The 22,216-nt window shown below is 39.2% G+C and overlaps 1 protein-coding gene across 5 annotated transcripts in view; it reads right to left on the bottom strand.

Annotated features, from left to right (window-relative positions):
* Positions 1-22,216, bottom strand: part of htt (huntingtin) — a 60,412-nt gene that overhangs the window by 7,717 nt on the left and 30,479 nt on the right. For all 5 annotated transcript variants that reach the window (XM_073862448.1, XM_073862449.1, XM_073862450.1 and 2 more), the window contains 30 exons: positions 18,983-19,060; positions 18,684-18,907; positions 18,521-18,599; positions 18,261-18,422; positions 18,107-18,162; positions 17,847-17,995; positions 17,625-17,761; positions 17,417-17,533; positions 17,202-17,324; positions 16,549-16,799; positions 16,319-16,461; positions 15,471-15,681; positions 12,198-12,333; positions 11,876-12,055; positions 11,615-11,791; positions 11,451-11,527; positions 11,206-11,344; positions 10,943-11,065; positions 10,357-10,570; positions 10,074-10,219; positions 7,112-7,289; positions 6,928-7,023; positions 6,667-6,851; positions 6,461-6,587; positions 6,232-6,335; positions 5,957-6,111; positions 3,877-4,016; positions 3,706-3,788; positions 3,477-3,607; positions 368-500 (listed from right to left, as the gene is read on the bottom strand). In XM_073862448.1, coding sequence (XP_073718549.1) covers positions 368-500; positions 3,477-3,607; positions 3,706-3,788; positions 3,877-4,016; positions 5,957-6,111; positions 6,232-6,335; positions 6,461-6,587; positions 6,667-6,851; positions 6,928-7,023; positions 7,112-7,289; positions 10,074-10,219; positions 10,357-10,570; positions 10,943-11,065; positions 11,206-11,344; positions 11,451-11,527; positions 11,615-11,791; positions 11,876-12,055; positions 12,198-12,333; positions 15,471-15,681; positions 16,319-16,461; positions 16,549-16,799; positions 17,202-17,324; positions 17,417-17,533; positions 17,625-17,761; positions 17,847-17,995; positions 18,107-18,162; positions 18,261-18,422; positions 18,521-18,599; positions 18,684-18,907; positions 18,983-19,060 — 4,254 coding nt within the window. The remainder of the gene's footprint in view (positions 1-367; positions 501-3,476; positions 3,608-3,705; positions 3,789-3,876; positions 4,017-5,956; positions 6,112-6,231; positions 6,336-6,460; positions 6,588-6,666; positions 6,852-6,927; positions 7,024-7,111; positions 7,290-10,073; positions 10,220-10,356; positions 10,571-10,942; positions 11,066-11,205; positions 11,345-11,450; positions 11,528-11,614; positions 11,792-11,875; positions 12,056-12,197; positions 12,334-15,470; positions 15,682-16,318; positions 16,462-16,548; positions 16,800-17,201; positions 17,325-17,416; positions 17,534-17,624; positions 17,762-17,846; positions 17,996-18,106; positions 18,163-18,260; positions 18,423-18,520; positions 18,600-18,683; positions 18,908-18,982; positions 19,061-22,216) is intronic.

Below are 22,216 nucleotides of genomic sequence, written 5' to 3'. Positions count from 1 at the left end.
TATGGAGTGTAACAGAATGAAATGGAACACCGAGAACCCAAAAATTAAATAACTGATAATATTACTCTAACGTATGGACATCTATTCAGCCTGCTGTTCTGTCTGCTATTGTTTAGTTGAATAACTTGCCTTTACAGATTAAATGTCTGTTATCCTGCCTGTATTTTGTGAAATAATTTTCTAAATAAATGCAGCGTATAGTCCACTGCGACTTATATATGTTATTTCGTCTTAACGCATTTTTGAATGATGTGACTTATACTCCGCTGCGACTTATAGTCCGGAAAATATGGTATATCAACATCTGGAATGTTGCAATTCTTTCCTTTTGTGCATTAAAAAGTCATATAGAAAAACAAACACTTACCGATCTGACCACTTCACTGACAAGCACAACAGGTGTCTTTCTGCTGCTGGGGCTCCCGGGTAAAATCCACTGACTATAGAGCTCCAAGAGGAACTGGGAGCAGGAGTGGATGTCAACCCCCGCACGGTGCTTCCTGAACAGGAAATAGAACAGAAATTGCATGTCTGGAGCCAGGGATCCCACAGCTTTTTAGTCATTTATAATCAGTCATTACTTGAATAAATATGGCTAAGCTGGGTGGATTTGTATGTTAGAAGGCAACCTTGTGATTTCATAGAATTAATGGTGTTAAGTATAAATGTCTCCAACAAACATCTGATAGACTAGAGTTGTAATGTTGGGCTGCACGGCAGTAAGGTTTTAGTAAACTCAAACACTCAAGAGCACTCAATCTAGCCAAATAAACATTTAAAAGAAATTGAACTAGAAACAGTTATGTCTATATTCACTATAAAATGTACATGCATTTTTTAGAATGGATAGAAATAGAGTGTGTTTTTCCACTGGGAATTTCCTGGATTTTTAGACAAACTGTTGGTCCTTAAAGGATTAGTTTCTTCATAATAAAAGAAAAGAAATTACATATTTAAGGAAAACATTCCAAACTAGCCAAACGATCGCCACTTTCACAAAAAAGTACTTTTTAAACCACAACTTCTTATCTTGCACTATCCCTGGGATGCGCGTCTGCAACTTTTCAAATTACGTAACCACGTCGAAAGGTCACAAAGAAGGAGGACCATCCAGAAGTTGTTGTATATGGAATAACAATAATTAAAGGGGACATTTCACAAGATTTTTTTAAGATGTCAAATAAATCTTTGGTGTCCCCAGAGTACGTATGTGAAGTTCTAGCACTAAATACCATATAGATCATTTGTCATAACATGTTACTTTGTAGGTGTGAGCAAAAATGCAGTTTTTGGGTGTGTCCTTTTAAATGCAAATGAGCTGATCTCTGCACTAATTTGGCAGTGCCGTGGTTGGATACTGCAAATCAAGGGGCAGTATTATCTAGGGATGCTCCAATCAGGATTTTTGCAGCCGATTACCGATTTGTGATCTTCGTGATCGGCCGATACCGATTCCGATACCGATTTTGTTTTTTTGTTTTTAAGCTGATATGCAAGCTCTTTGATGACTGTAACTGTTAACATTTTTTCTAGATAAAGTAACACCACAGATGTTGCCTTTGTAATATTACTTGCAGAAATTAGGTATATTACTGGTTTAATAGAGACTCAAATAAATAAGTACAACAATTATTTCTTCTGCACAGAGATATTTAATATATCTTTAAAAAGGTTTGTCTCCTAAAAGTAATGAAAATAAAACACTTCCCAGTCTTTACTGTATAAATTAAATATACACGCATTCGTATGAATTATTTAGTCATTTAGTCAAGAGCAGAGAGTGATTTATTGAGAGATGAATTGGGTTACTGCAGCTTTAAGACGTGAGAGAGAGAGAGAGATCGCTCTGTTCACGTGCACTGATGACAGGCTGCTGTGTGTGCGCGGCACGGCGGCTGAACGCAGACAAGAGCAGCTCAAAACTTTAAAACGCATGCAAATAATAAACTTTTCACATGAGGATGCAATTGTCCGCGATAGATATGTGTTGTTTGATATACGCTGTTTGATGGGGATGTGAAGAACCGTCGCGCTGTTGACCGGAGCGCATCCTCATAAAAAATACGCATACCTCTGTAAAGGCAGAGAGAGAAATACAAATCTGCACGTCACACATAAGCAACGGGTTGTAAAAATTCTTGCACTACGTAAAAATGTCTCTAATTGCAGCCGCATTCAGGATCCCTATGATGACAAAAGTAAACAGAAAGATTGGTTCATGAGATCAGCAGATTTAGCGAGCACCGTTCGAGTCATTTAATGCCGTTATTGGCCGATACTGATCTGTGGCCGATCCCGATCGGTGGCCGATCGATCGGAGCATCCCTACTATTATCCCCTTCTGACATCACAAGGGGAGCCAAATTTCAATTACCTATTTTTTTCACATGCTTGCAGAGAATGGTTTACCAAAACTAAGCTACTGGGTTGATCTTTTATATATTTTTTAGGTTGATAAAAGCACTGGGGACCCAATTATAGCACTTGTACATGGAAAAAGTCAGATTTTCACGATATGTCCCCTTTAAAATCTGTGTGTCAGTTTATTGTTTAAAATGCACTGCAAAAATTACTTTCCTACTTAGTATTTTTGTCTTATTTTGGCAAAAAAATAAAAATAAATCAGTCTAATAAAGTCTAATAAACTTAAAAAAGTCTAATAAACTTAATAAATAAGTCTACTTTTTACACAAACAATGTCAAATTTAAGTGATTTTGTGCATAAAATAAGCAACAAATCTGGCAATGGGGCAAGCAAATTTAGTTAAACTAGGTGTTTAAGAAAAAGTTCAAGCTTTTTGCTTACCCCATTGGCAGATTCATTTAAATTTGATATTTTTTCTAAAAACTTGATTTTTTGGTAATTTTTAGGCTTATCAAGAAATGCATCATGATTTAATAATTTTTAGATATTTGTACAAGACAAAAATAAGTAAGAAAGACAATTTTTGCAGTGTGGTCCATACGTGTGCATTTCTCATTTTCGACGTGATAATGTAATAAGTGAAGTAGCGGACATACTTTTTTGGGCGAAAATGATGATTGTTTCGCCAAATAAGACCATTACGCCTCAGTTGGGTTTGTTTAGAGCCCTTTGAAGCTGCATTGAAACTGCACTTTGGACCTTCAAACAGTTGGGGTCGATTGACGTCTACTATATGAAAAAATCTGGAATGTTTTTCTCAAAAAACGTAATTTCTTTTCGACTGAGGAAAGAAAGACAAACATCATGAATGACACGGGGGTGAGTAAATCAGAAAATGTTCTTATGAAAGTGGACTAATCCTTTAATTAGTAAGTTGCTTTGTATAAATTGTTTGCTAAATGTAATCCAGAAAAGTAGGTGTCTGATTCAAAAATGGATCTTTCAGCAGACTGACAGCAGAAGGGGAGAGGTTTGTTGATGTTCTTTATGATTAACTGAAAACCAGAAGACCACCTCACTACCACGTGACGATCACAGTGTATATTCTGACCTGGAGTTAATTGGTGACACTGGAGGTGAGGCAGGTGCTGGAGCATCTCCTTCATCTTCCTCATCTTCACCCCACTCCTCCTCCCTCAGAGGGGTAATATTATTCCCCAACCACACTGAGTGAATCGACACCTGCAGCGTGTACAAGAGCACAATTATAAATAGCACCCAGGCGTACAAATTAAATTTTGTTAATTAAAAATTATATTAGACGTTTTTGAATGACTAACCTGACCCAGTTTGTATTCCATGTTTCCCATCTCCCTCTCTGTGTTTATCTGCAGAAGAAGTTTCTCGTGGCTGATGAGGGTTCCTGAATACGCAGATGTACAGAAACAAGAAAAGTCATGAATGCAACTTAAAACAAGTGCAAGTACCTACAAAGCAAGAGAATCACTCACCAGCAGTCGATGATGATAATGATGGCACGGGGTCCCAGGCCTGATAGGGGAAGTGCGTGGCGATGTTGTCTCGCTTCGACACCATTGCCTGAATCTCACGCTCAACCATTCCTCTAATCACATTCAGCTTGCGACCATATCTGACAAACACACACACAACTTACTATTCACTTCTTACACAATTAACCCTTCAAGTAAAGGGATACTCCAGCCAAATATCAAAATTAACCCATGTTTTACTTACCCTCAAGCAATCCAAGATAGACATGTCAATCATCTTTAAAGGTGCTCTAAGCGAATTCACACATTTTAGACCATAAAACATTTTTTGTTACATACAGCAAACATCTCCTCACTATCCGCTGATCAAACTGTAATAAAAACAAAGTGGCCAAACCTACCACCAGAAACGATAACAAAGTGTTCCAGCCAATAAACGACAAGAAGAATTTGGGGGTGGGGGTTAGGCGCATTCATGAAAGCACGGAAGGGAGGGAGGGAGGAGTTAGCTACGCTCCGTTTGTTTGAAAACAGTTCAAACATCAACAAAAAGTAACGTCACACAGATTCGCTTAGAGCACCTTTAAGATGAGCACATTTGGAGTTATTTCAGTAAATGTCCTTGCTCTTCCAAGCTTTATAATGGTAGAAAACAGGGATCAGGGAACAACTTCTGACTTTAAACCCCAAACAAGTGCATCCATCCTTCACAGAGGTAAGACACAGGGCACCAATGGGTTAACTCTTTAACTGAGTGGGGGGTGGTGAAAAGGTGATGTACACCTTCAAATTATAATAACTCCGGCATTTTTTGTGGTCTAGAAGCCTAATAACTTGTTTTAAAGAATACACACTGCAAAAAAATGATTTAAGAAAAAAATCTAAAAATTCTTAAATTAAGATGCTTTGTCTTGATGGGCAAAACGACCCAAGAAAATAAGTCTAGTTTTTTGCATAAAACAAGCAAAAAATCAGCCAATGGGGTAAAAACATTTTTCTTGAATTTGTCTTGAATTTAGTGTTTAAGAAAATTTTTCAAGATTTTTTGCTTACCTCATTGGCAGATTTTTTTTTGCTTGTTTTATGCACAAAATCACTTAAATGTGATATTTTTGGTCTAAAAACTAGACTTATTTTCTTGGGTCGCTTTGCTCATCAGGAGAAAGTATCTTCATTTAAGAATTTTAAGATATTTTTACTGAAAACAAGACAAAAATACTAAGAATTTTTTGTATCATTTTTTGCAGTGCACCTTAACGTTTTTTACAGAAGTGTCTGGAGGTGAAAATATAATTTTATTTAAAGCAGTTTACATATATTTGTAATAAATAAAAAAAATGCAATATAGTTTTATTTTTAACACATAAAATTATCAAAAAACTTTGTGTTGGTTTGCTGCATATTCTTGTCACAAATAAATAAATTGCAGTTACTGCATTATTATTATTGCTAAAAGGTTTTGGAATATGAAAACCACATTCTAAGACCTTTCCAACAATTTATAGTTTGTCGTGATAGATTAACATTTACATGAAAAATATTGAAGTAAACTTAGGTGTCCCGCTCACAGGACAGCGCCAGTTAATGGGTTAATAAGGGTCTTCTGCAGGTAGTTGATGCAATTTTGAAAAATTTACAGATTTCAATCTTTATAAACTGTACTTACTAGCTTCCAGTAATGATGCCATCCTGGACTCAATTCAAACGAGAGTTTTAGCATAGTGAGCATTGGTTGCCATGGGTCCAAGATGTGGTCATTGCTGGAAACTAGTTATTATAGTTTATAGAATTTAAAATATCAATATTTTTCTTACAATATTGCATCGGTTGCCTGCAGAAGACCTTTATTAACCCATTGGAGCCATGTGGATTGCGTCTGTCAAGGATGGATGCACTAAAATAACTCCACATGTGTTAGTCTGAAAAATTATGGACGTGTGCATCTCGGACTGCTTGAGGGTGAGTACATTATGGGTTGGTTTTGATATTTGGCTGGAGTATCGCTTTAAAATTAAACCTTAAAATAAAAAAATGTTAAAAGCACACTACAAACAAAATATGTTTAAATGTGCGTACACACCTAGTGTCTAGAGCTTTAAGGATCTTGTTGCGGGGTTGTTGTTCAAGGCAGCTGATGGCAGGATTTCCTGCTGTTGGTAAAGTCATGGCACTCAGCACCAGAGAGGTAATTGCCTGAACCGCTAGTACATTTATCTGTGTCCTCTCCAGATCCTCCTGCAGCCCAAACAGATGTCTCTCATTTAATGCTCCCTGCATATCCCCTCAATAACAAACAGCTGTACCCAAACTCAAAATGAATAAAATCATGATGGAAATCGAATCTAATGGCTTCACCTCCTGCTGGGTCTCCTCCTCTTGGTCCATTGCGATTGGCTGAGTGACCAGCACCCCCAACAGAGTGGCCCATGTCTCCTCAAACTGTGTCCGACTGCTCCAGCCTGCAAAGAGAGAATATGAATAAATCAAGCTAAACAATAAAAACGATATTACTACTAGCTATCCAGAGTCTAAATGCATAGCTACATTTAAAGAGACAGATCACTTTAAAATGAGTCTCTTATACCCAGAGTGTTAATGCGGTAGAGGAATTCTCTGAAGACATCTTTCTCCTGCAGGAATTCTACTGGGATCTCTGGCAAAGCCGTACCCAACTCTCCACCAGGCCTGGGGGACCAGCCCAGTTTCCAAACCTGTAAAACAATAGACATAATTACCTGATCACTTTTATACAGTTCTAAATATACATGATAAACATAAGCATGCACTCACCAGCGGTGGGATTCGGGTGTAGCTGTTTACAAGGGGCAGCCTGGCCAGACTGATGATGACATTCCGGAGGACAGGAGTAAGGAACGCTGGGATGTTCTTGTTTCTGTGGTGACCGAGAGCAAGCACACTCTGCAGACCTTCAACCAGTTCAGCCATGATCTCACAACAATGCCATTCACACCGATCTGAAACACAAAAAGTCACAGTCATACTCTTGTCTTTGCTGTTATCATGGATGTGGAAATGCGGAATATCACGTACTGTCTGACGCAGAATCCAACTGGTCATCTTCTGACTGATCCGAACGTGTTGTTTTCCTCTCCGGTCTAAGAAGCTGGTCACCAGGACCAACAGCAACTACACAACATACAACATTATAAATCATGGTAATATTAATAGAAATATTAATCTTCACTGTATTCATTGAGCTCTGCAGCACACAGACCTGCGTGTATAAGGAGTTGTATACAGTGGATTATGGAGCAGGTGTGTGAGAGGTAAGACCGGGAGGCAAAGTGCGTCCACACCACTGACTGCTGGAGAGCTAAACACAGACATGATAAACTCATCTGAATGTCCACACTCAGAGGCAGCTGATCCTGCAGCAAACGCCACACCGTCACCTATAGCAACAGAAAATGGAAATTGTCTTTTTATATATTTTCGAATGTAATCTATGTCTACTTATATTTCTGTAACATAACTAAATAATGTGACTATTTACAAATCCATCAACACGGCATCAATACTACTAAGTATGTTAGGAGTATTTATATTGAAAAGCAATTAAATCTTAAGTCAACATCATCATTGGCATGCTGTCAATTACTAAAAGAAAATAAGTTAAACTCCACCCTCATTTTGTATAAAAGTTTAAGTAAGGCTTTTAAAATAAAAAATCTAATGAGCTGTTTCTTAAGGATACACATTGCACTCGCCATTGTAAAGTACAGCCGTAAAGCTGTCTACATCTTTTTTAATAGGGACTACATTTTTATTGGGTGGTGTGTTCTTTTGTTTGTCTAATATTGTTTTAATGAAGCATCCAATTTGTGAGGAACATAACAGTTAGTAATAGTAGTCCGTCAGTAGTAGTCAATTTTAAGCGGGGGAGGGGGGGGTGTTTGTTGCCAGACATCGCCAGCATTTTTTATGATTTTCACAAAAGTTAAATGCCTTCCGCAAATACCAAATTTTGAGCAAAAAGCTGACATAATGTGAAGGACTTAAAGATCAGATTCAGAGCATTCCTCAAAACGTACACAGAGTTTGCCCTAATGTGGCATTTACTTCAGATGCGGAAAAGGCGGCCAACCCGAGTGATTTAAATGTAAAGACGCGAATAGTATCATGCTGCGCAGTGCAAATAAAGCGGTGCGAATGGCACAGAAGACGCGGAAGGCGCAGGGTGGAACGCGCAAATTGAGCGTTGCCGCAGGAAGCGCACGAGTTGACTAGTCTCGAATGACTAGAATTTCACGCGCAAATGAAGTGAGTAAACTCAAAATTTTCAAGCGTCCAAGCGCACAGTAAGGGGATACTTCCAGGTTTTATAAGTTGTGTAATGCTGCATTCACACCAGCCGTGGTAGAGGTGTCAAGCGCGAGTGATTTCAATGTTAAGTCAATGTGAAGATGCGTTGACGCGCGTCTGGAGGTCTCGCGGCTCGAATGAGGCGTTTAGCACGGCTTGGTAGAGGTGATTTCGCCTCAATGGTGCGAATTGAAAAATTTGAGCTTTGCCGGAAAAACGCACCACATTAACCAATCAGGAGCTTGCTCTAGTAGTGACGTGATTACAGGAAGCAAGCAGAGTCACAGATGCTCCTCCCATGACGCAAATTTCCACGTGAATGTCTCAATGACTAGAACTTCACGCACGGCTTTCACGCGCGAATGAAGCGAGTAAACTCAAACTGTTCAAGCGGCAAACAAGGCGTGGTACACGGGAATTTGACGCCTCAAGCGCGGCTGATGTGAACCCACGGTAAGAGCGCCACCTGGTGGATAATAGTGGAAATATGGACTGCTGGAAAAACTCGTCATTGGCAGGGAAGCGTTTTTTCTTAATTGACGAGTTAATCAGTCAATGGCCGGGAAAGAGTTAAGCTAGGTACACATTAGAGCTATTTAAAAAAATCGCCTGCGATTCTCATGCGTGTTTCATCTGTAAACCTGCATTAACGACGACAGTGGGGCCTCCAGCCTTAGTCAAACGGGTTGGCATGTATGGTTGGGTTGTGATTTTGGCGCTTTTTTTTCTTGCGAATAGTATGCCATACAGACCCGTTTGCCACTGAACCTGCATTAACGACGAAAGTGGGGCTTCCGGTCTTAGTCAAACGGGTCGACACGTATGGTCGGGTTGCGATTTTGGTGCTTTCGTGTGTCTTGTGAATAGTATGCCATACAGACCCGTTTGCCACTGAACCTGCATTAACGACGAAAGTGGGGCTTCCGGTCTTAGTCAAACGGGTTGGCACGTATGGTCGGGTTGCGATTTTGGCGCTTTCATGTGTCTTGTGAATAGTATGCCATACAGACCCATTTGCCACTGAACCTGCATTAACGACGACAGTGGGGCCTCCAGGGTTTTTTTCTCCTAGGGGGTTTTTTACCCCGGGGAGGCAGCCTTCTTGGGCTTAACTTAGCTTCCTCTTCTAGACGTTACATTAGTAATACGCTCGCTTATAATGTCGAGTTATAGCCGCAGCAAATTTGACTGCTTATGCTATCGTGTATTATGTTGTGCTATCTGTCGTTTTTCTGTGCTTTTACTGCTTCTATTAATGTAAAGCTGCTTTGAAACAATTAAGTATTGTGAAAAGCGCTATATAAATAAAATTGAATTGAATTGAATTGAATTGAATAAAGCCGGTTCCTTGATTAGTAGTAAATCGCCATCACCTGCTTTCAGATAGAGCGGCATTTACTACACAGAGACGTATTTCACAGAGAAGCTAGGCAAAATAGCATAGATTATCTAAAAATCACATGGATTATCTGAGTCGATTTTCCTCTATTATGAACGCGATTTTGCCTAGCTTCTCATCTGACACAGAACAGACATGCTACTTAAAGATGGTGTGTGTAAATTTGCGGCATCTAGTGGTGAGATTGCGAATTGCAACCACCAGCGCACCCCCTTAATTTCAAAACGCATTTGGTAGCCACCACAGGACGAACATGCCGTCGTCTGAGCCAATGTAGGGACAAAACGCGACCTGTATGTAGATAAAATGGATCATTCTAAGGTAATAAAACCTTAAAAGGTCTTTATACACCACTGATAATATAGTTATGTATATATATGTATATATGTATATGTGTATATGTATATGGTGTGTCCCTATCCTTAGTCAGTCAGTATTAGTCAGTAGTATTTAGTCAGTAATCAGTCACACTTACCTCTATGGCGAGGGTGCTGAAGGTGGCAATGAGTGTCTCTCTGTCTTTGGGAATGTTCAGGGATGAGGGTAGTTTGGACAGAGACAGTAGATACTGACTCAACACCCCACACAGACTCAACACAGTCTGATAAAACCCGGGCTCACCTATGACATACGCATTTGCAATCACAGTAAATGCTCTCGATCATTGACTAAACATCGACTACATTTTATAAATGAACAAACTATTTAATAACAAATCAACTAAATTTTTATAAATGAACAAACTAATTGTAACTCACCATACACCTGATTGAGTTTCTCCCTGTAGGAGTCTTCACAGGATTTGGATAAGGGGAGAAGAGGTTGGTGAGGGGAGGGGAGGAGCTCTATAACACCGGCCAATCGCTCAAAGGCCACCTGCTGAGCAGTTTCAAATAAAACCGCCCCATGATCCTTACACATCCGCTGTACACCAACACTCAGACACGATGCCAGCAGAGACAGATTAAAGTCCTGCAGGTAAAATAACACATTAGTGTGTATTAGACAGGCCTTGTTTACACCTGATAACCAAACAAAACCAGATTTTATCAAAGAGAGGGGCATGAGAGGGTAGTTTGGACAGAGACAGTAGATACTGACTCAACACCCCACACAGACTCAACACAGAAACGACTTAAAAGTTAAGTGCGTATGCAGCTTTTCAAGCCGTCATGGAACGCATTAATATTTGTACTACAAAAACAATGTGGTCACGTTTATCACCATTTAACTCTAATTGTGGTGCCGCAAAGAATAAGAAATCATTTTGATGTACATTTTGAAACTGAGGTTAACAAGCGGTATTAAAAGGATCTAAGAGATATGCGTTTTGTGTGTGTTTACCTTGCAGGTCATTATGGCATTTAGATCTGATTGGGGAAGTTTGGTCAGCAGCTCTGTGGTTTCATATAGCGCTCCTTCACCTCTTAAACAACACTGAGCTTTTACCAGTTCGACATACCACTCCTGGAACACATATATCAATACATATGTTATAACTACTTATTGCATATAGAAAATGATATTATTACTAAATTATTAAATCAAAGGACAATGATATAATGTTAAACTATCATCAAATTTCTGATCTGTAACCCTGGTCCTACCTTATTGGGTTCAACGCTTTCAGGAGGAGGGGGTGGGTTCCCATCCAGTGGGTGTGAGGTAATGGGGGCGGCAGGACTTGTGGTATCTTCAGCAACAGTGGCTCTGAACCTGTCCAGCAGGGAGTAGAACCGCTGATGCCTGGCATCAGAAGAAAGAAGAACATTTAACAAGCGCAAATCACATGCATACAGCCGTTCGTGTGTCTCAGTTGATAAAGCATGCCGCTAGCAATGCCAAGGTTTACCTTTGCGCAAGACCACTGGTCTGCAGGTACTGTTGAATTCTGTCCAACTCCTCCAAAGGTAGCTGAGCTATACTATTCTACAATGAGAGAAGGTCTGAATTATTTCACGCTCCAAAAAATACAGCAAGTTTGATTACGGACTTTTGTGTATTTATTTGTTTAACCTGTAGAGTCTCGGCAAGCAGCATCTCCACGCGTCTGCAGGCGAGCGTGTCCACCATGCGAGCCAGCACACGGAACGGTGTGTTAAGGAGTTTGTCCACATACAACATGAGCAGAGCCCCAGACTGACTCAGATGAATTCCTTCCAAACACTGCAAGGTCTTCTTCAGCATCACAGGCTGCGTATTTACACATTTATCACAAATGAGTGAAAATTCAATCAGTATGAAAGAAATACTTAGTGTTGATAAGTGTATACACACAGTACAGAGGTTGTCACAGCGTGATTGTATAGCCTGTATGAAGAGGCCGCTGGCCGCAGAGTTTCGGTGCACGGCGCTGATGAGATCCTGCACTGGAGGCTCATGGGAAAGACTGATCAGGTCACTCACGTGATTCACCGTCAGCCACGTCAGATGCTCGGAGTCGTGCAAGTTTTGACACTGAGACAACCCGAGAAAAGGACACAGGAAAAGCAAAGGATGTGATGTTAAACGAATTCCTGTAATATTTCAACCCAAATAAAGCTACAAACTACTCAAAAAAGTCCCTAAATATAATCACACGTTGCATAAGAAATCTCACCACGTAGTCACAGAAAAGGATAAGGGCTCCTCGCCGAACGATCTCTCTGTTACACATGGCTAGTTTTCCCTCAGGCCTCTCCTCTTCTCCAGATGAATGTGGGCTCAACAGCTTAGTGCTAGACAGACTATTTCTCCTAATGGAGTTATTCGAGGAAAAACAAGTTGATTCGGGGGAAAGTAACATGTAATTAAACAAGAACAGATTCACTTTGCCTCCTAAACGTAGCACTTTTAAGCTTTACTTACTCCACTTTTTTTGAAAATAGGCTCATTTTCCAGCTCCTCTAGAGTTAAACATTTGATTTTTACCGTTTTGGAATCCATTCAGTTGATCTCTGTGTCTGGTGGTACCACTTTTAGCATAGCTTAGCAGAATCCACTGAATCTGATTAGACCATTAGCATCACGCTTAAAAATGACCAGAGTTTTTATTTTTCCTATTTAAAACTTGACTCTTCTGTAGTTACATCGTGTACTAAGGCTGGGTTTACACTTTGCATTAATATGCGATCTCGGTGATCCGATCACGCAGATCGGATCATCAGTATATTAGGACACGGCGCGTTTACATTTGTCCACATGTCTTTTGTATCCGGATGTGTGATCGTATCCCGTACGGGAGGAGACGCACTGGATGAATAGCTGTCAATCAAAATGGGTACAGCTGTCTTTAACTACACATGATTTGGGGTTGTCGCGCTAACCGCAATCCCATATTGTACAGTGCTACTGAGAAGCCAACAGCAGAGAATAACTAGCAACCCCAGCAACCGTCATGTTCACATTTTAAGCGTTATATTTTTTAGCTTTAAAAGTCTTATCTTTAAAAGCCTTATCTTATCTGCAGCGTCCGCACCGCGGATGAATGTTTGAGTTTCTTTAACTGAACTTGACTTTCACCCGCATGCTTTTCATCAACAACAAAATCCGTGTGAAACATTATGATGACCGACTCCACTGTTTTGTTCTGCCTTAATAACGGGCTTTTGGCTCTGCCTGAACTTATATGTATATTTATATTTGTATTTTAACCATAAATTGTTGTTAGTTGGGTGATTCGCACGAAAACTTGGTTTTAAAAATGTCAAGCATGAAAATGTAAAAATTGCTTAAATTTACTTTTCTTCCCACCAGACATTGAAAAACTAAGTCTGGAGTAAACTTTTACTTATCATTTAACACTTTTTGTAACATAATTTAAAAAATTAGCCCTAAAAAATCTCATTACCGCAACAGTCAAAAAACATCAACACTTTCAAATATTTTCTAAATGACATGACAAACCTGAAAGAACATAATTTGGAGATTCTGCACATGCATTTAAAATCAAAGTATTATGCTTCTATTAATTAAATTAACATTTACTAAGCATCTGTTGCGGTAATGATAATCAAAATGTTGTGTAAGCATTATGACAAGACAATATTTCAAATTAACTGTAAAAAAATGATCTTACCTGGTAGCCATCTTGAAGTAACTGGTCCATGTGCTTGGTCACTCAAAATCAAACTTTATTAAAATTCTGTATGTGTGCTTAAACTGTTCTCAAAAAGTGTTGTGGAGAATGAGAACATCAGGCATGGACACATCATTTTCCTAATTTTTTTCATTATTATTATACATGAATATTCAGTAAATATTTTTTCTGTCATCTAAAGTTATTTTTTTCTTAATATTTTTGTGTTAATTTGATTAAATTACAACTTAACGCATGTTCAAACACAGCCGGACACATTGCGGTAATGAGAATTTCAGCAGAAAATTAGATAAAATGTACAATTATAAATTCTTATGTTGAAATCACACATTGTGCAAGGTAGAACACAGTATTGTGTTAATTCTGATGCTTTTTAATGTTACTATATTACACATTTTAAAGCTAAAATCATTAGTGCCGTGGTGTTTCAATGGTTTCGTGAGAATCACCCAGTTATGTTTTCTGGTCATTTTAATATGATTTAATTAAAAGAGATAACAATTTCCTGTTCATAGTGCGTAAGACGTAATGTAATTTACAAACACATATAAGTAACTTTACACAAAACCAACACTGAATAAATGTATTTGGTTAATGTTATTATGGTTTGTTCGTGTTTTAAAGTAACTTAAAATGTGTTAAATGGGACAGAAACAGCCGATTGACCAGAAAGAAGCGAACATTCACGTTGATATGTCGCCATGGAAACTCAAACATTATAATGATCCTGAATTCAGCCATTAAATATTAAATCTCTCTATGAATAGTTGTAACATATAACATAATGAATAACTTAAATACAGTCAGCAGTGTTAAAATGCTTTGTATATCGATTTATTGAGATACTTTTAAGCGTAGCTAGCATTGCTCCACAAATATGAATTTGTGCGTCTCTCACCTGCACTCCATGACCTAACTACCTTTATTTTTGACAGCTGTCAGTGAGAGGAGATGATAGTGGGCGGGGTTTTGTGTGACATTGACCTGTAAATGCAGATACGATGGCTGACTTGCGTTTACATTACACTGAGATCCGATCACAAAGCGTCCTCGACTACCTCAGATCGGATAACATTCCGATCACAAACGCGTTTACACTTGTCTTTTCAATGTGTATGTGGACAACATCCGGATACAGGTCGCATGTTAATGCCAAGTGTAAACGCAGCCAAAGACCGACAGAAAATTAAAAGAAGTGATTTTTTTAGGCAGATATGGCTAGGAACTATACTCTCATTCTGGCGTAATAATCAAGGACTTTGCTGCTGTAACATGGCTGCAGGAGGCGCACTGTGTAATATCATTGCGCCTCCTGCAGCCATGTTACAGCAGCAAATTCCTTGATTATTACGCCAGAATGAGAGTATAGTTCCAAGAAAAATCGCAACTTTTAATTTTCTGTCGTCTTAGTACACGATGTAACTACAGAAGAGTTTTAAACAGGAAAAATATCAAAACTCTTTGATCATTTTTGAGTGCGATGCTAATGGTCTAATCAGATTCAATGGATTATGCTAAGCTATGCTAAAAGTGGTACCGCCAGACCCGGAGATCGGCTGAATGGATTCCAAAACTGTACAAATCTAATGTTTAGCTCTAGGGAAGTTGAACAATTACCCTTTTTTTTTTTTAAGGTGGAGTGCCCCTTTAACAAACTTATCAATGTAATCACACACAACCAATGTCAGGGCAATTAGTTATTTAACCATGCAGTAGATTTCCTAACATTATCAAGAATTATATTTTGGGCTGGTTTTGGACCAGGCAGCATTTTTTATTAGGTTGCAGTCTGACCTTGGGGTCTGGTGCACTTCGGACCACCAGGTGTAGTTGGTGTAGTTGATGATGAGAAGGACCTGACACCAGAGCAGGACCAGAGATGGATGTGTGGTGATGAGGTGAAGCACCAGGGTGTTCAGACCATCGAGGGTATAAAAACTACCCCCCTCTCCTCCCTCCGCCTTGAGCAGTCTGCTGGCCGCCGCAGTGATTCGCCGGAACATTCCTAAAGGGGAAGGGTAGTGATGGATAATGGGAGATGTAGTAACTTTTCCAGAAAGCAAGCGAAATTATTAAATCTATAATGTCATTGTATTAGATAACAACATATTGAGCAGAAAGGAGTTTATTTTAAAGAAAGATAGCACATGCGTATGTTAATAAAACTTAATAAGTTCTTAAAGGAACAGTATGTAGGATTGTGGCCAAAACTGGTACTGCAATCACAAAACTTGTGGCTAAAACTGGTACTGCAATCACACAACTGGTGGCCAATACACAAAATGACAACGTAAACATCAGTTGAGGGCTGCAACTCCACTTTTTAAATGACAATATCCTGGCCAGACCACTGTTGTCAGTGATATAAGTATTTGAAATGAAGATGATTTCTTAATGTCTAGTGACATATCAGGGCCATTTTATGATTAATTGATATACATTTCTTACATACTGTTCCTTTAACGTAACTTTTTCTTAATAAAACCAGCTGATAAGAAGCTAAGAAGAGTAAAGTTCTGAGAAAAAGTCTTTGCAGATAACACTTGGACATTTTATCTAAAGCATGCATAGATATAGCCTAAAAATCTAAATACTCTATAGGCTGTCTGTATAAGTTGGGTACAAGATATAAGAACATGCACCTGATTTAAAGATGTGGATCAGACACATGAGTAACGTGCCCAGCTGCTGACAGTAGAACGTGTGCTGTTGCTCACTCATGTCAACCTTCACCTGCTTACTGGCTATATCATCCAGCAACACCCCCACCAACTGCAGTAAGAACCTGATAGACACAGAGAGAGGGCATAAATAGGAAACACAAAGACTTGATTTCTCATCTGTTATTTTTTAGAAATATAGCTGTACTTACCTGGCAAAGGTTTCCTCAGGAGGGAAGCGCTGAGGCTCCCCATTGTCTTCTTCTGTAGTAGCGGGTGGGGCCACGGGGGGTAAGGGGTCATCGTCACGGAGAAGATGGATGGTGGCAGAGGAGAGGAGGTATGGCGACAGTGAAAGCTCCTGAATGCGTGACAGAATGATGTCCTCTGTGGACTGTGAGATGAGAACACGCAGGACGGCGAGAATCCCGGATACCCACAGCTGCAGTGTGCCCACTGATGCCTACAGAAGAGCACAGGGACATAATGAGGCACTTATTTGGCAGCCATTTCTCATCCCAACTAATCATTTTTATTTCAACAGCAACTTGACATCAACAAACCAAAGCCAGGTATGACTTGGTGTTATTGTCTTGAGCCCAGTGATGATAGGGATCCCCCAAGGTCCTCTATTGGGACCTTTTTGGAACTTGAAATTTTGCAACATAGACTCTAGAAAAGGGCCCTGGTTGTGACTATACATCAAAAGCATGTTTAAAATTTAATAATACTAAATTAATATATACACACACACACACACACACACACACACACACACACACACACACACACACACACACAGGTGTAATATAAGCACTTCTTTATTTGATTTCTAACAGGTAATATGCGACCGAAGGGTACTCACTAGTGTGGGCGGTGTGATGAACATGCTCTTCAGTAACATGTCCACCGGCCGTAGAGAGGAGGGAGCCACAGACTCAAAAAGTGTGTTTAACACGCCCAATGCCTCATGGGAGTCCAGGTGCATCTGCCAAACACAAAGACAATTTACAATGATTACAATCTAAATTTGAGAACTGAATATACCCAACTGAATAAACAATTCCTTGATACGCAAACCTGCTGTTTGCCGATCATTGGCAGGATGATGTCAGCGATCTGTCTTGAAAGCCTCTTCCACTTATCTTCGTTCTCTTTATGGCACTGCTGTAGGACCAGAATAAACATCTCCAACACCTACAAAAACATGAGCAGCAAAAGAACATCATTTATTTATTTGATAGAAACTGCAAAAACATCACAGCGTCAGCACAGAGAGGGGTGTTACCTGGTGGTGTTGAATGAGACGCAGCAGCATGGATACCACCACTTCCTTTTGGATGTCCAGCTCTTTCCCTGCATCCGCCTTATTGGAGCCCCGCAGGACAAACAGGTCGTGCACAATGGGCTGCAGAGCAGGGATTGCTGGGAAATGAAGATGAGATGAATGAAACTTCTCAACAGTATGTATGAGAAATACGTATACATTAATGATTGCGATCCTACACACCGTGTGTTACCGCCTTCCTGCCACTGGCCATAATGCCATCACAGAGCTGAATGATCTTGGGGATGCTGATGATCTGTTTGGAGTGGTAGCGCTCGTATGACAGCAGAACCAGGAAGAAAAAAATGTTGGGCACGATTGCCTCCGAGTCCCTACATAAACACGGGCAGATCTACATCAGTCGCATTGTTTAGGACCGTGCTTACAACAGTGGGAGGTATGAGTGTGTCTATTGAAGCACATGCTGGTATATGAGGTCTTACCTGAACTGCCCTACTTCAATGTACTCAAACTGCTTTAGCACAAAACCAATGAACACCTGTTAAAACAACAAAAATCAAATGTTTTTGTTGCTAGACTAACCCAAAATACCAAATAAAAGTCTGAAAATTTCATTCACATTTCTAAATGACTCACCTGATCTGAATCCAGCAGGCAGTAGTTGACTCTCAGCTGCACCAGTTGGGCGAGTAGATCCAGTACCTGTCTCTGCAGGGCCACTGAAGTGCTGGTGGTGTACTGCTTCAAAGCCTTTATCACCAAAGGCTCAAACAAGCGGATGTGATTGTGAATCGCATTCTGAAACACAAGTGCACGGTTCAGGACCAAAACTCAGTGTGCTGCAGGAACGAGTCAGGTGTAAACTGTGGAGACCCTAATCTACTGTACAAGGTTACCTTATCTCCTCGATGCCGTGTGACATTGGTAATGCTCGACCTCAGCTGATTGGACACTTTTTGCATGACATCAAACCACCTGCGGGATTACAAAGACATATAATCACAAAAGTCCTCTTAATTACTTTCACAAGTATACTACAGTGACTCTATAGTCACATACCCAGAGGCATCCTGTTCTTGTTCGGCCTGCACCATGTTTCGGAGACTGGCGTCTGCGAGGGCCTGGGTAAAGTGCGTGTACGGAGCCATGAAGCAGTAGTGATAAAGGCCAGGCCTCATGCTGCTAGAGCTAAGCCGAAGGGCCTTGCCCTGGGTCCGACACGGGTTAGATGAGGACCCCTCATACTGAGATGCAAGATTGGTCCCAAACAATGCCTTCAACAGCTAAAAACAACACATATTGAAACCTTTGACCTTGATGTCAGTGATTAAAATAAGATAAACGTGCACGTGTCTGACCTGTTGGACACAAACAGTGGCCATGGTGGGTTCCCGTGAAAAACAGGCCTTGAGGTAACCCAGGATCTCTTCAACACACTGGACAGATACAAAGAGAGTCAATGTTTGTGCTTTAAATTTACTCCTAAACTCTTAAAGAGCATACTTTTAGTTAGATCACTAGATGCCATTAACTCTTTCCCCGCCATTGACAAGATATCTCGTCATTTAAGAGAAAACATTTGTATAAAAAAAACTTGTTACTATTGAGGTTTTAGGGTTATCTGTAATACCGCAAATATCCATTAATTTATAAAAAAAACTAAAGCACATTTTTTTTTATACATTTTACACTGCGTTTATGTTTTGATAATCGTTCTGAATCTGATCTCTAACAAAATTTCTTTACAAAAATGCAATTATTTCAGCTTTTTTTGAAAAAAAAAAAAAAAAATTTGAAGAAAAATACCCATATTTAGGAGAGTTTATAAGCAGAGAAAAAAATATAGATAGGATGAAACCATTTTTCCCACTTTGTTTGTTTGTTTATTGTTTGTTTGAAAGCACATGGTCTGTTTTTTCATTTGATATATTTGTATCGCGATTAATAGCATACAAAATAAAAGTGCATTTTTGCCCAATATATGTACCGTGTGTAATTTATATATATATATATATATATATATATATATATATATATATATATATATATATATATATATATATATATATATATATATATATATATATATATATATATATATATATATATATTCTATTAACAATAAAAATGGATATATAAATAAAAATTTTCTGAAATGTATATATGTATGTGTGTGTGTGTGTGTGTGTGTGTCAGGGACGGATTATGGCGATGATGTGCCCTGGGCACGGATGTCTCAAAGGCCCCCCTTTACCAATTTTTTGGGAAACAGCGTTGCACCTGTATGCACAGGGCTCAAGTGTTGGTTCGCCTCTGCCTGTATGCCCCATTTTACAAGATTAACAATGGCACTAATACGCGGGGAGAGAATGCACACAATATTCTGTACTTTCACACCACAAATTGGTTTATTTATATCTCACCAGTTATCTGACAACATACTGTACAACATACTCAATCAAAAAGCCCGGTTGCATGAAAGTCCTTAAGATAAGAAATCCCTTAAATATAAGGTTAAGGGTGTTCTTAATAAAAAATGGGTTGCAAGAAAAAACCTTAAGTGAACCTTAAGGCTGTCAATAAGTATTTACCCTTAAATGCTAAAGTATTACCTTAAGTTCTGTTATGCGTTGCTACAAAGTCCTTAAGTCCCATTTTCCCTTAAAACTTAAGGGAATATAACAGGTCCCTTAACCTCACACGCGATGGCTGATTTTATGGTTATTTAAGAAAATGAAGTACCAAAGCGCATTTCTAACATTGGAATAATCCCTTAGAGAAAAGTGATGCGCATTTATTAGGAGAATAGCGGTTTGATCGTCCGTCAATCTAAACAGTTTCCAGTTTGAATTACTTTCAGGTTTTAAACATGCGGCACTTTACAGTCTGTTATTTGCGATGTTTCATTGTACACAAATCCGCAGTCTGTTGAGCTGCGTGCGTTGATTTGTTTACGCTGTGAGATTTTGTAATTATAGCAACCGCTCCTCCTCTGCTGTCTTTTGGCAGAGACTATTGTAAAATACTTAGAATAGACACTTAGGTAAGGGTGACAGTTAAGACCTTTGTTGCAACGCTCTTAAATAAATGCCTTACCTCAGAGATTTTTTTCTCCCTCAGGGAAACCCTCACTTAAAGAGTAACTAAACCCTTAACCAACTTTTTTTAGTTAACAATCTGTAAGAATGATGCTTTATTAGTGCTGTTCATCGATTTTAGTAAGTTTTTTGACATTTGGATATAAAGTGTTTCAATACTACAATATATGGTGTAAAAACGTCTGAGTGCTGCCCTCTTCAGGTTAAACGGTGGCTACTGCAGTTGAATTTTCCTATTGGATGTTGGGTCCAAAAAGTAACTCATGATGTAAGGAGGTTCAAGCTCACCACACCCTTGTTACGATCTCACCACATGCTTGGTACTAGCTTAGTTCGTCCCCTCTATCTCCGTTGGGATCTGCCCACTTTTCTTGCATTTTTCAAATATTGCCAGTGGGTGGAGTCAGGCTCTGACCAGGGGTTTAGTTACGCTTTAAGGAGTTTCATGCAACCGGGCAGGCACACCTCTCCAAATCATATCACAGGAGAAAATTCTTATTTGAAAAATTGGAATCAATTGAAAACATGCGCTGGCCGCGAGTGTAAAAGCTTTGTGTGTGTCCAGCCCCTTAAATCTTAGAATAAAAAGTTGGTCCAAAATCCAGTTCCCTCACAATATCGCATTCAATGGCCATTAAAGACAGTGAATTTAGACGTCCTTGACACATTTTGCTTCTTAGTTCGTTTTTTACTCTTGCCATTAGAGAAAATGAACGTTCTACTTCACAGTTGCTGACTGGCAAGGTGATGAAAAGCTGTCCTTTTTGTGCTTTCTTATCACTCATCCACTTGGTTGTGGTTTTAAACTCATTTTTGTTTTGGTTTTTGAGTAACCGTCTTCTACGCGTGACTTTTATATTACGCAATGCTTTTCACTCGCCTCTAGATGTCCCTCTCAACAGCGCAGCAATACATAAAAAATATTTATTTGATTTATTTACTAGTTAATACTTTGCAACTGCAAAAAACACATTATTCCTCAATATTTAACACAATTTTACTGAAAATAAAATAAAAATAAAAATATTTATTTGAAAAGAATAGACACAGCAAATTTGACAGGGCCCCCTGGTGGCCAGTGCCCTGGGCAAGTGCCCAGTAGGCCCGTGCGTTAATCCGTGCCTGGTGTGTGTGTGTGTGTGTTTGTGTGTGTGTGTGTGTGTGTGTGTGTGTGTGTGTGTGTGTGTGTGTGTGTGTGTGTGTTTAAACATACATAATAATTACACACAGTACAGACAAAAAAGTATTAGTCAAAAACGCACTTTTATTTTGTTTGCGATTAATAACGATTAATCTTTTCCCAGCACTAGTTTATACATTTTTAGAAGAACATTTTCCTGGAAGATTTTTTTTCGAAAACTTGTGAAAATAACAAAAAATGTTGGCGGGCAATTTTTCAAAAAAAGGCTTGCGGCAAATGAGTTAAAAGCTAAAGTTTAAGAAAAAACGTTGAGATAAGAACAACCAATGCCATGAGTTTGAGCCGGGACTATC

Source organism: Misgurnus anguillicaudatus, chromosome 3 (assembly GCF_027580225.2).
Source record: "Misgurnus anguillicaudatus chromosome 3, ASM2758022v2, whole genome shotgun sequence".
NCBI lineage: Eukaryota > Metazoa > Chordata > Actinopteri > Cypriniformes > Cobitidae > Misgurnus > Misgurnus anguillicaudatus.
The sequence above is the reverse complement of the archived record's forward strand: the minus strand, read 5'-3'. Positions and strand labels throughout refer to the sequence as shown.